At 38.2% G+C, this 12,616-nt stretch overlaps 1 protein-coding gene across 1 annotated transcript in view; it reads left to right on the top strand.

Moving 5' to 3' along the window:
• VCAN (versican) overlaps positions 1-12,616 on the top strand; it is a 153,515-nt gene that overhangs the window by 98,729 nt on the left and 42,170 nt on the right. Inside the window, exons 8-9 of the mRNA XM_006263825.4 lie at positions 5,360-10,858; positions 12,315-12,428. Of these exons, the coding sequence (XP_006263887.3) occupies positions 5,360-10,858; positions 12,315-12,428 (5,613 nt within the window). The remainder of the gene's footprint in view (positions 1-5,359; positions 10,859-12,314; positions 12,429-12,616) is intronic.

Genomic DNA, 12,616 nt, shown 5'->3' with positions numbered 1-12,616 from the left:
TCTCTTTTGATTTCTTTGTCTGAAGAAATTTTTTGATATTTGTTTTGGACCTCGGTCAACAAAGTCAAATTAAGTCAGAATTCAGAATAAAGACTATGAGAAGTTTACAATTTACTTCTTTGGGACCAGACCTCTCATAAGCCTTCCTGTCCAAATGACTGTCTTCTACTTTCTGCCACAAGTTATTAGGCAATTTATAGGAAGTCCTGAATGGAATTCAGTTGTTCTGTATGTGTTTGCATTTAAATATCTTTGATCTAACTCAGGTGGACTTATAGCAATTTTCATTTTGTCTCTATATTTATGAATTTGTGCCATGTAGATTTCTTTGCTTAGTCCTCCCCCCATTTTTGTAGGCTCAGTGCTTATTTCTAATATAGTTTTGAAGTGGTTTTCCATCTAGTTATGTCTGGAGCCATTCCTTACAAATTCCTGCCTCCTTACTCCCCACTTCTTGGATTGGATACCAGTTCCATATAGTTCTTGTAACTTTTTCTCAAAGAAATCCCAAGCTTCCTCCAAATTCAAGTGCCTGAACTCTTCACTCCTGTTCACTACAGTAACTGGTTTCCTTAATTTCTCAAAGTTTCCCCTTTTGATATAAAGAAAACTAGTTACAGAATTACTTTAATTTATTCTTCCATTTAATTTAAATGGAACCATCTTGTAATGACTTGATTTCAGATTATTTTCTATTACTAGCTCTTCTATAATATCCTTGTAATTTACCAAAAAACAAGTTTAATTCTTTGTTTCTAATTTATCTCAGAAGAACTGTATCTTCTCTGATTTGGGGCAGATTAAACTACAAAAGAGTTTGTAACATGTGTGTTTATGTAAATGATTGAAAGAACAAGTACATATGTAACTGGTTGCATAAGGACATAATAGCATAGATACAAAGTCAAATCAAAGGTATAATATTTTGATGGCAACTTGAATTGTTAACCTGTATATTTTTCTTAGCTGTGGAAGACTGCAAAACCCCTCTACATTTCTGAGTAACTTAGAAACCACTTTGCAGTAAGATAATTATGTTCTCCTGTACTGCTTGCTAGGTCAAGAATGTACAAATGGAGTGGGGTATTAATAAGAAGTTTGAAGTGGCAGTGGGAAAACATAATAAATATGTATGAAGAAGATATATTAGCCCAATCTAATGTACTGGGACACTTTTTATAAACAGCGTATGAGAGTTCCTTTTTTGTCAACAGGATTAGTCATGTTGAATTCTCTTCTAGATTTCTGACATTTGAAAATTGCTTGTAGTTTATCTTGGAGAACAGCTTTGTTATATGGGTTAGTTGCATTTGTAGAACATAAGTCCTTTACCATGTTTAGTTGCTTGAAATTTTCTAGTGAGGTAGGGGTTCAATTGCTATAGACTTTTTGTGTGTATACTGTTATGTGATGTGAAACATATACTTATAAAAGTAGGTTCAAAACAAAAATACTTAGTACAGAAGAGTTTTGCTTTCATGAATGAGACTGACAAAATTCAGAATCTTTTACCAGAGAGTGAGTTATAACAATCAACATTCTCAGCCTTTTTGATACAGAAACAAATAGAGATGATGGAGGATTGTTTCATTTTTTTGTGACTCTGGTCTGTAACATATGGGGATTTTAAATACTTCCTTTCTAACTGGGGGACAATTCTCTAGGTACAAACATTGCTATATTGTCCCAACAAGCCCTTGTGTAAAAGCTATGTTAGGAAGACAGGGAATTCTCAGCATCACAGTCCTCCACAGAGCAGCCAAAGAGAGTTGCCACAATTTAGGCAACTTCTGCTGCTTCTGCAGTTATGTGTGGGGCTACTCTGGCCTTTAGAGCACCACAAAGTAGTGACTGACACCCCCATATCCTTGCCTCCTAGTTGGTGAGAAAGATGCACTGCAGAAGCTCAGCTAGGGTTTCTGAACATATACTATCAAATTTGCATGGAAATTAATAACAGTAGAAAGTGTAATAATTATTGGATACAGGTCTCAGTTTCCCCCAAGCTTGGGAGATGTTGGTTTAGGAGCATTACTGATAAATGTATTTTAATTGGGACTGAATCCTGAAGTCTTTGATTAGTTTCCATTCATTCCTCTTACAAATTCCTATTGCCCCCTCATTTTCAGCTTCTACTCTTTAAAGACTCATAAAATTCTTCAGGATTTAGACTATAGTCATTTAACTGTAGTCAATAGACACTGACCAGATTTTTTAAAACATTAATTGCAGGTTTAAATGTGGTAGTGATTATCTTTCCTTGATCCAAATGCAGACAAAGATTGTTCTAGCACAGGGGTACTCAACCCCCAGCCCATGGGCAAGATTCAGCCCACATAGCCATGGCTTCTGGCCCATGGGGCTCCTCACAGGTCTGGAAATTTGGCAGTGGGGGAGCAGTGGCAATTAACAGAGCTATTGCTCCACTGCCAAATTTTCAAGTCTCATGCACCTGAATTGGTCCTGGGATGGGCCTACATGGCTGGATCAGACTCTGGCTGGGCCAGCAATGTGTACTGGATTGGATCTGACCCACAGACCAATCTAGCATCACTCATCCAGACCATAGAGCGAAAAGATTGGTCACCACTGTTCTAGCACAACTTGCACGTACACATGAAGAATACAGAATAAACAGTTGTTTTTTAAGTATTACCTAGGATCTTTACTTAATTTAATACATTTCTATGTATAATGGTCAAAGTGATTGCTGCATCATTGAGAGTAAATTAATGTTCCCATATAGGGGTTAAATAATGTTTCTATATAGGAAGTTTATTTAAAAAGGGTGCATTTACATGTGCAAATGTTCCAGGTAGGCAGGCATCTACACTTGTGGGGAAGTGGGAGCAGATTTGCTGCTCATGGCAGCAGTCTGCTTCCTCCCTGGCTGGCCCTGCACTGACCCTCTGCAGCAACCAGCAGGCTCCCCCTAGGTGCTAGCCCAGGGGCTGGCAGGTAGCATGGGGCCTGCTCCCTGCCCACGGGATTGCTCCCTGCCCACAGGAGCTGCCTGCTGCCAGGGTGGGCTCCAAAGGTGAAGTTCAGGTGGGGACAATGTCCCTCTGCCCCAGCAACAGGGAGCTTCCAGTCCCTGCTCAGGGATTGCAATCACAGAGCAGGGGCTGGGGTTTTCTTACCTCCCAGACCTGGCTCCATTATCGGGGAGCAGGGAATGGGAGATGACAGACTCCCAGCCCCCACTCCCCGATTGCAGAGCTGGGGCTGGGAGATAAGAATGTCCCAGCCCCCGCTCCCTAATCCTGAAACAGGGGATGGGAGCTCCCTGTTGCCAGGGCAGGGGAACGTTGTGCCCATCTGAACTCTGGTGGCAGACCCCATCCTGGCAGCAGGCAAATCCCGGGGGCAGGGATCAATCTCCAGCCACCTGCTGCCTGGCTGACCAGGAGCACATTTGCTCCCTATTGGCTGTCTATATATGCTGTACTGTGCAGTAATTGCTCCTGAGTAAATTTGCTACTTGTATTTTTGACGAATGTTTATTTATATATCATACTTTGTCATTTTCTGTGTAAACATCAGGGGCCAGATTCCATTCCATTCTAAGTGTTATTCATTCCCTCCTGCTTCAGTTCTTGTAAAAGTCTTAAAGTGAAAGGTGGGTAGGTCCCCTTCTTCTCCTTGCTGTTTTTTTGTGGCCCAATCTTAAGGGCCAGATGATGGTGGTACAAAATAAAATGTATTAATGGATTTTTATGACTAAAGAGTGGAAATAGAATCTCACAGAAGTGCATAAGTGCACTTAGACATCTAATAGGTAGAATAGAGTCTAGCCCCAGGAACAAATTTTCTTAAATTTGGCTTTGAAGAGTTTGTATACTAATGGTAGAAAGCAGAAGTCAGCTACACTTAGCCAGATCATCCACACATTGGCATAACATTATTGCCCATGTCAATTTATATCTGTTAAGGATCTGGTCCATCTTAGCCAAAATTGGTACTGAAGTAGAATTACAAGTAAGAAAAATCTGTGGATTTGAAGTTCTGTATATCAGTATGAAATTTCAGGCTATGAATAGGGCCAAGAGCTGTATAAGGGTAATACCTTATGTCTGTTGCTTTTCTGAGCCTGGCATGTATTGTATAGACCAAAAGGTTTAGAATAATGTTTACACACAGGGAAGAGTTTAAAAATGCCTGATAAATTTAGAAGCACAAATGCCACAGGAATTCAATTAAAGTTCTGCAACTAGATGCTTAACATACTTTTGAAAATATTTCTTGATAAGATCTGTTCAGTTTCCTAAAGGAAATATTTTTCAGTATATAGTAAATCATTATATAATTCAAGGTATATAACAAATAGAAAAATTAATAAGCATATATCAAGTATCATTGAATTAAAAATATATGTAATATAATTTTTGCTTAGAAAATATATTCATGTGTCTTACAGATTCATAGATTCATAGATGTTAGGGTTGGAAGGGACCTCAATAGATCATCGAGTCTGACCCCCTGCATAAGGAAAGAGTGCTGGGTCTAGATGACCCCAGCTAGATGCCTATCTAACCTCCCCTTGAAGACCCCCAGGGTAGGGGAGAGCACCACCTCCCTTGGGAACCCGTTCCAGACCTTGGCCACTCTAACTGTGAAGAAGTTCTTCCTAATGTCCAGTCTAAATCTGCTCTCTGCTAGCTTGTGGCCATTATTTCTTGTAACCCCCGGGGGCACCTTGATGAATAAAACCTCACCAATTCCCTTCTGTGCCCCCGTGATGAACTTATAGGCAGCCACAAGGTCGCCTCTCTTGATCATTTACAATATTTTTTGCAACAACCAGAATCCACCTTGGATGTTATTTATTAGCATAGTACTCAAAAGTAAAGAGGAGTGTTTTGAAATTACTTTAATTTGAAGTAGGTTGTATTCTGAAGAAATGGAGCTGAAACATGTACTGCCCTCCATTCCTTCCTTCCTTCCAAGAAAACTGACAGAGGTCTAAGTAGTAATTGAAAAGTTTTAGGAGTCTTTTCTGCAGTTTAACAGTTTTGATAGCTCTTTCTCTCTAGACTCACTTGATAGTCTCCCTGTTTCCTTCACAACTCTATAAAACAGTATAGAATTAAGGATAAATCAGCCCAAAGATATTTCTGTGACTATCGAAATCTATGATAATCATTGGTATTACAGAATTGATAGGCTTTGTGTACAAAAATAATGTAAGTGTGCAGTTTTAAAATTGTCTGTATTTAATTTATTTTGCGATACATACGGTATATGTATTTTGAAAATCATATTTTTGGTATCTATGAGATTGTTTGTACTGCATATGTCTATTATTATGTACTATCTTACTTGTCACTTAGGGATTATGAAAAGCTCTTTTTTTTTACAGATCCAGTCCATGAATTTTTGGATCTATTCCATATACTTCCACCTGCAATAGATGAACCCCCCATAGATACAGAGTCATCAGAGACTGAACCTTGTACCTCAGAGTCTGAACAAGAGTCACCTGAGATCGTAATACTGCCTGATATTATACCACCATTTATAGACTATGAAGAAGAAGATGACTGTGAAAATACAACTGATGTCACAACTCCTCCAGCTTTGCAGTTCATCAATGGGAAACAACAGGTGACCAGTGCACCTAAAAGTACAAAAGCTGAAGAAGCCAGAAGTGACCAAATTGAAAGTGTTGCGCACTCCAGAAATGTAACATTTTCACAAATCAATGGAAATAACACTTTTATAATATCTGAAAATGAGGCTTCTGATACAATACAAGCAAGCACATCTAGAGAAATAACAGGGGTACTTGAAATTACACAAAAGCCTACAGCAGATGTTGCAATGTTAGAACCTGTGTTCAGTGGTGAATCAGAAACTGCAACTGTGGATAAATCTGTAGAGATAACTTCTATATTTGGGCAAACTTCACCAGAAACTGTGGGGACATTAACAGAGCGTGAAACTGAATTTCAGCCAAGCTCAACGAATGACACCAAAATCTTACCTCTGATTCCTGTAGAATCTTCTGGTGATGGTACCACTGATTCTGAATTATCCAATGGTATCTTTTCAGAAATTGTGCAGACAACAATAAAGGAAGATGCTGAAAAAAGTTCTGCTATAACTTCCTCTGTTCCTAATGCAGTTTCTGATCCTGCTTACATAGGCATGGGGCAGGATTTTATGCCAGAAAAAGAAACCTCTATTCTAAAAAGTGATAAAACAATTAAGCCTGATACACTTTCTTCATTGGAAGGTCTTATGGAAACAACGAGTCATACAGAGAAGTCTGTAGCAAGTCCTACATCATTCATAATACCAGAAGGGTCTGGAGATGTAGAACAGGATATTGATAAAACTTCTGCTATGGTAACAGACACTGCGGTAACTGAAAATGTTTCTGTGCAAGATATTTCATTAGGCTCTGGCAGAGTCCTGCCAACAAAAATGACCACCATTGTTTCAGAATCCACCATCCCTTTGCCTCAGGGAACTGGCATTGTGTCTTCGTTTTTTGAAATCACTGAAGTAACTGCCTCTGCCAAATCTGATAGTGGGTCCGTTACTGAAAAAGGGGTTATCAGCTCTACAGGAACTGAATTAAACAGTAAAGAAAATGAAAAAGAAGCACAGAGCACTGTTTATTCAACTAAGATATATCCATCTACTATTGAGACTGGAAAGCTGGTATTCAGTGAACTGGGAAGTTCTAGTGATGAAGTCAGAGTTGTAAAACAGGAATCTACCCCTCTCAGCAAAATGGTGTCAGTGACAGCTGCCACGTGGCCTGAAAGCAAAGGGGTTCCTGCTGATTCTCTCTACACAGACAAAGGGCTTTTCATAGATGAAGGATCTGGAGAAGAACCAGCAGACATAATGAAAACCACCACTGACATAGTTTCAGGGAGTCCCACAAACATAGTGGTAAGTACTGACTCCCCATTTATTGATCCAGGTTCTGGAGATATAGATTTTATTACTGAATCTGCTACTAAGACTTCAGCTCCATTGAGGCCTGTGACTGCAAGCCTTGAAATACAAACTAAAAAGGAGGAAAGAGAAGTTTATCACACACATGCTTCACCTGTGGAATGTACAACAACTCTTGAACCAACAATGTCAGTTTTAAGTACTGAGTCAGATGGCTTAACTAAGGAAGCTGAAACAGGGAGTCTGATATCCCAAAGCATTTTTAGTACAAAACAGCCAGGAGAACAAAAACATGAAATAGAAACAACTTTTGTGATTACATCTGTTCCTTTACAAGAAAAATCTAGTCCCAGAATTAGAAAAGAAATGACAACAATTCCCATTGCAACAGAAGGTGAAACTAAATACACAGCGCAGTCTGGTGTCACATCATCTATAGAGTCTGTAGTTGAAATCACTCCTCCTGATGTCATGTTGACACATGCTGTCAGTAGTATAAGTGCAGCAACTGAATCCATAGGAAGTGAAAGTGGAAAAGACAGTTCTCCGACAATCTCTGTAAACCTCTTTATGGAAGCAGGGTCTGGAGAAGAATCCAGAGATGACAGTAGTACAATAGAACAAGTAACACAAGGTCCCAAAGAAAAACTACTTAGAACTAATTTCCCATTTATTGATCAGGGTTCTGGAGAAATGGACGCTACTGCTGTGTCTTTTACAGAAACAATAGTTTTACCACATTTAGTAGCTAGACAACCAGAAACACAAACAAAGCAGGATGAAAAAGAGACTACCAGCCCACCATCTGTGGATTATTCCTTTACCGTTGAGTCTGAGATCCTAAGTAGAAGAACTAAAAGTGAATTCACCACAATTAGAACTGAAATTGACAAAGAGATGGAAGAACAAACAATGCCTGGTGATTTCATAGAGAAAGCTTTTGCTACACAACTTCCTTTGGAAGAACATATACATTTGGAACAGGATGTGCCTGCAGAAACTTCACAAAAATCTGAGGATTCTTCTTCAGTAACAACAAAGGAATATTTCATTAAGGATACAGATCTTAGCCTTGAGATTTCCATTGTTACCACGGTTAGCCCATATTCAGAAGAAAATAAATTAGAGATAAGTTCTGGCACTGAATCTGTTGAAAAAATGCCTTCTTCCTTTGATGATTTTACTTTAGTAACTGAGTCCATAAAACTTAAAAGCAAAGGTATAAGCCCTCCAGCTTCTCTTACAAGAAAAGAAAAGGAGCAGGTACAAAAAATTTTCCCTACAGAAGATATTCAGAGATCATTTCCAATTTCTAAAGGTGGTGGGCTAATAATTAAAGAGAGCAGTAGTGATTCATTGTTTTCAGGACAAGGGTCAGGAGATGATCTCAGTCCTACGTCTGTAGTGGCACTGAATTTTGTGACTGCAAAAGAAACTGCCAGTACTTTAAGTCCTGAGACATTTCATACTGAAAGTGTGGGACCAAGTCTTTCAACTGAGAAAGCAGAAGTGTTTGGAAGAAGTACTGAACAAAGTCATTCTTCTAGTGAAGGAGTCATTCTACTGGATTTTGTAACCAAGGAAGTTTCAGAAACAACAGATAAAATGATCGCCAGGACCTCAGTCTTCACTGAAGAGAGTTCTACAGATTTCAGTACTAGAGAATCCACTGAGAAAACACACTCTTCTGTTGTCACTGAAGATTCTCAGGAACAGGAAGTTGTCCTTACAGCAAAAGAAAGTGAAAAATATAGAACACCAGCTGCTATTGAAGTTGTAACTCAAGAGGGAACTTCACAGCTGATGACTAATGAAGGTACAACTTCTACTTCTGTGTTTTTTAATGGAACTTCTAGTCTTGAAACAGAGGACACATTTGTAACATCAGCATCAAAAATAGCAGCCTCACTATTACATGAAAGCTTTGGAGAAGGATCTGGCTGGGTTGAAATTGAAGGATCAGTTCTTACAGATGCACCTACTCATTTGGCAGGTCCCCAGACAGCGAAATTGGAAATAACAGTTGCTCCTAAAGCTCACGGAGAGAATTATTCTGAAATACTGACCACAGAGGCGACAATAAATGTATCACAAACTGTTTCAGCCTTATTGCAACCTGATGCAGAAGCAAAGGAAATCTTACTGAATCCAACAATAATTCAACCAAAGACAGTTACAGGGAGATATGAAAAAAAAGTCCCAATACTTGATGACAAAAGAATACTTACAGGAAACATTTCTATTTATAATGGGATTACATTAATTGAAGAACGACCAGGAATTACATTAGAGGAAACAACAATCATAGATGCGGATCAGTCTAAAACGATGCCTGAACATATACTAACTGTGGAGACAACTGAAGATGCAGAGATACAGTCAACATATGGAAGTAATGATAGTATGACAGTTGAAATTAAGAAGTATGATTCAACACCCAGTCTTCCTTCAAATGAGGAAAAATCGGATGGATCTGGTGATAGTCTTTCTTTGACTGCCTCTGGACTGTCAATACATAGTGAATCAGTAACAGCTAAGCACACACCAAAATACAAGGATTTTGGTTCAGGGGATGTTATGCAGTTCACAACAGAAACTCCCACCACTACTGAATTTTCTGAATTAGGTTTTTTTTTTCTAACAATACCATCATTGTCCAGCTCTACAGTGACCCACAGAGTGAATGAAGACACCAAAGAATCTCAGCTTGAGACTAAACATGTAACACCAAAAAGTTCAACAGAAGGCATCTCTGAATCAAGTACTTTTGCAGACAATCAAGTAATAGCAGATCAAAGTGAAATAGTCTTTACCTCTGGATATTCAGGAATGGGTCAAGAAAATCTTGATGAAAAGAAGCCGGTGGTTCCCTCTTTTAGACCAGACTTACCTACTGAGACAGAACAGGAGTTAACAAGTGATGCATCTAATGTAAGTATTACTTCTACACAGTTTATATCTCAACATATAACAGATTCACCTTATGTGAGTGAAGAACAACGTACAGTTTACACAGAAACAAAAACCACATCAATAGACTCTGAAGAAACAGATTCACCAAACCTTTTTTCTGTAACTCAAACTCCAAAATCTCTAGTAACTGTCCACTTAGTAAATGGAGTATCTGAATACCCAGAAGTAATCATTCCAAGTACTTTGTCATCAACTGATTCAAACAGGTCCAACTGGTCAGAACAAACCTTCAAAGAAGCTAGTGCTGATGTAACAGCTACCTATAAACCACCCACAAAAGAACTTTTTAGTGAAACTAAGTCTCCACTAGATTCTTCTTCAGAACCTGGATCTGAAAGCACAACTATTGAGAGTACTCCTGATTTTAGTGAACAGATAACAGACAGAACTGAAGAAACAGAAACTTCTGTAAGTGATTTGATTACTGAAGAAGAGACAACTATTTCTGGAGATACTCAATCTATATTTGTTGTCCCTACAGCTTTTATACACCCTGGAGAAACGGTATACACAGACATTCCAAAAGTTAGCACAGCAGAAGATGAAATCCCTACAGAGAGAGTAAAAGACCATAGACCTGTAGGTGAAGGCAGTACTGAGGAAGCTTTGCCATGGCTGTACCCCACATCAGCTTCAGTTTCACATGACAGTACCAAAGGTGGAGTACTGAAGTCTGACCAAGAAACTATTACAATGTTAACTTCATTTTTGGACCCTCTGGAAATAAGTGGGAAAACACAAATAGCTTTGGTAGTACAGAAGGAATCAACAACGATATCTTCTAACATTGCAGCAAAAAATGCAACCCCTGAAAGCATTTCTGATTATAATAAGCAGACTACAGTAAGCACTGAGGAGCTAAATACTACTCAACTTGTAACGTCACCATTTTTCCTTCTGGATATTACTAATCAATCAGATATTTTGATTGGCACCAGTGGGGGTTCAGTTGAAGGCACAGCTGTCCAAATACCAGGTAAGATCCTTGACACATTTTACATGAATTTGTTTTTCGTACTTGAAAAAATTTATCTTATTCTTCATTTTCATGTAAAAATGTTAAAATGCTAATACCCTAAAATGCTAATAATTCTTAGCAAATGTACCCTTTATGAAATATGGTAATCCGATCACATTTGAAAGACAATGGAGACCCAAAGCCTAAACCATTAGACATCACTGTAGTAGGCACAATGGTGAATACTACTGTATACAAACTTAAAGAGAACTAGAATCTTGATCAGAGCTCACTAATCGTAAGTTACTTTCTATTCACATCAGCGGGTTTTGATTAGAACTCAGGTGGCCAGACCACGTGCCTTTATCTTTCTGTTCTTCAGAAATGTAGCTATGTTATTGTGTTGACATGACAGTAGCACTCTTGCAGTTATTTTATAATTGTAGCTATGTTACTGTATATTCTGATTGATGAAGAGAATAGACATATTGTAGACTTTAACTGATGTCAGGGATTGGAGCAAATGATCAAGATCCTTGTGGTGGAGACAGGTCTTGACTGAGGAACCTCAGTCTCGGCAACTCAGGGACACAACTACTGAGCTATTGCCTAGGCTCTTACATCAAGCAAATACACATCTTCCATCTTGCAGCCCAGAGGAGTGGTATTAACTGTTTTCCTGAATGTCTGAGAGAAGAGATGCACCTGCTATTTAGAAGTGGTTACTTCTTGTATGGTTATATGCGTTTGTATTTGTTCCTGTGTGCCTATATCATATATAAATACTTAAGTGCCAGATCATAGTTCAAATGAAGATGAGTAGAATGCCTCTAAATTCTGCTGTTAGAACAACGAACTCCCTTAAATGGTGGGATCTTTATCTAAACCTTTCAGTTCAGTCCCATGTCTAGGATGCACTTTTGTTTTCTTAATTGTGCTTAAAAAGAAGACAATTAGGACATGTTTTGGGGTCAAGCATATGTACATAACAAAGTTTACTTTCAAATAAATAAGATTTATTGGAAATTGAATAGTTAAATATGATCATTCAAAATATAGCAATGTGCTAAAAAGATGCATGTTCTGTGTACCCAGCCATTCCACTTAAACTAACCCTGTTTAAAAGAATACATTTTCCATTCATTGTGCACATATGTTTAACTGTTTTCAGCTATAATTAATTGCCATGTCATGCCAGCTAAATCCTCAGCAGAACATTATGACTGCCAGAAAGTATAAAATGTCATTTTAAAAAGATGAAATTTCTCTGAAAATAAGTTATTATTCTCTATAGTGAATATAATTTTCTTGCTAAAGTTGAAAATTGAAAACTACTCTAGAGAACAGAAGAGTTTTTACAATGAGTTATCTGTGTCACTAAAGTCAAGCTTACAATATCAAAGGAGAAATAAGGAAGTACCCTCCAGTTCTTTTTGAATATATATTAATGTCTTTTCTTTAACTTGTTTAACAGGCCAAGATCCATGTAAAAGTAATCCCTGCCATCACGGGGGCACTTGTTATCCACGTGGATCTTTTTACATATGCACATGTTTGCCAGGTTTCAGTGGTGAGCAGTGTGATTTAGGTAAGATGATACTAGCTTGAAAACTTGTCTGGTACTGGATTGTATGCTGATTGAGCAAAATAACAATGTTTCATATATGTGAGCTTTGAAAATGGAATAATATATTAATGCAATGGCAAAGGCTGAAGCTTTTGAAATATTATATATTTAGACGAGGCTCAGGCAGATTCTTAAAGTGAATTCTGATG

The sequence above is a fragment of the Alligator mississippiensis genome, chromosome 3 (genome assembly GCF_030867095.1).
Source record: "Alligator mississippiensis isolate rAllMis1 chromosome 3, rAllMis1, whole genome shotgun sequence".
Classification (NCBI taxonomy): Eukaryota; Metazoa; Chordata; order Crocodylia; family Alligatoridae; genus Alligator; species Alligator mississippiensis.
This window is presented reverse-complemented; position numbering and strand designations above follow the sequence as displayed.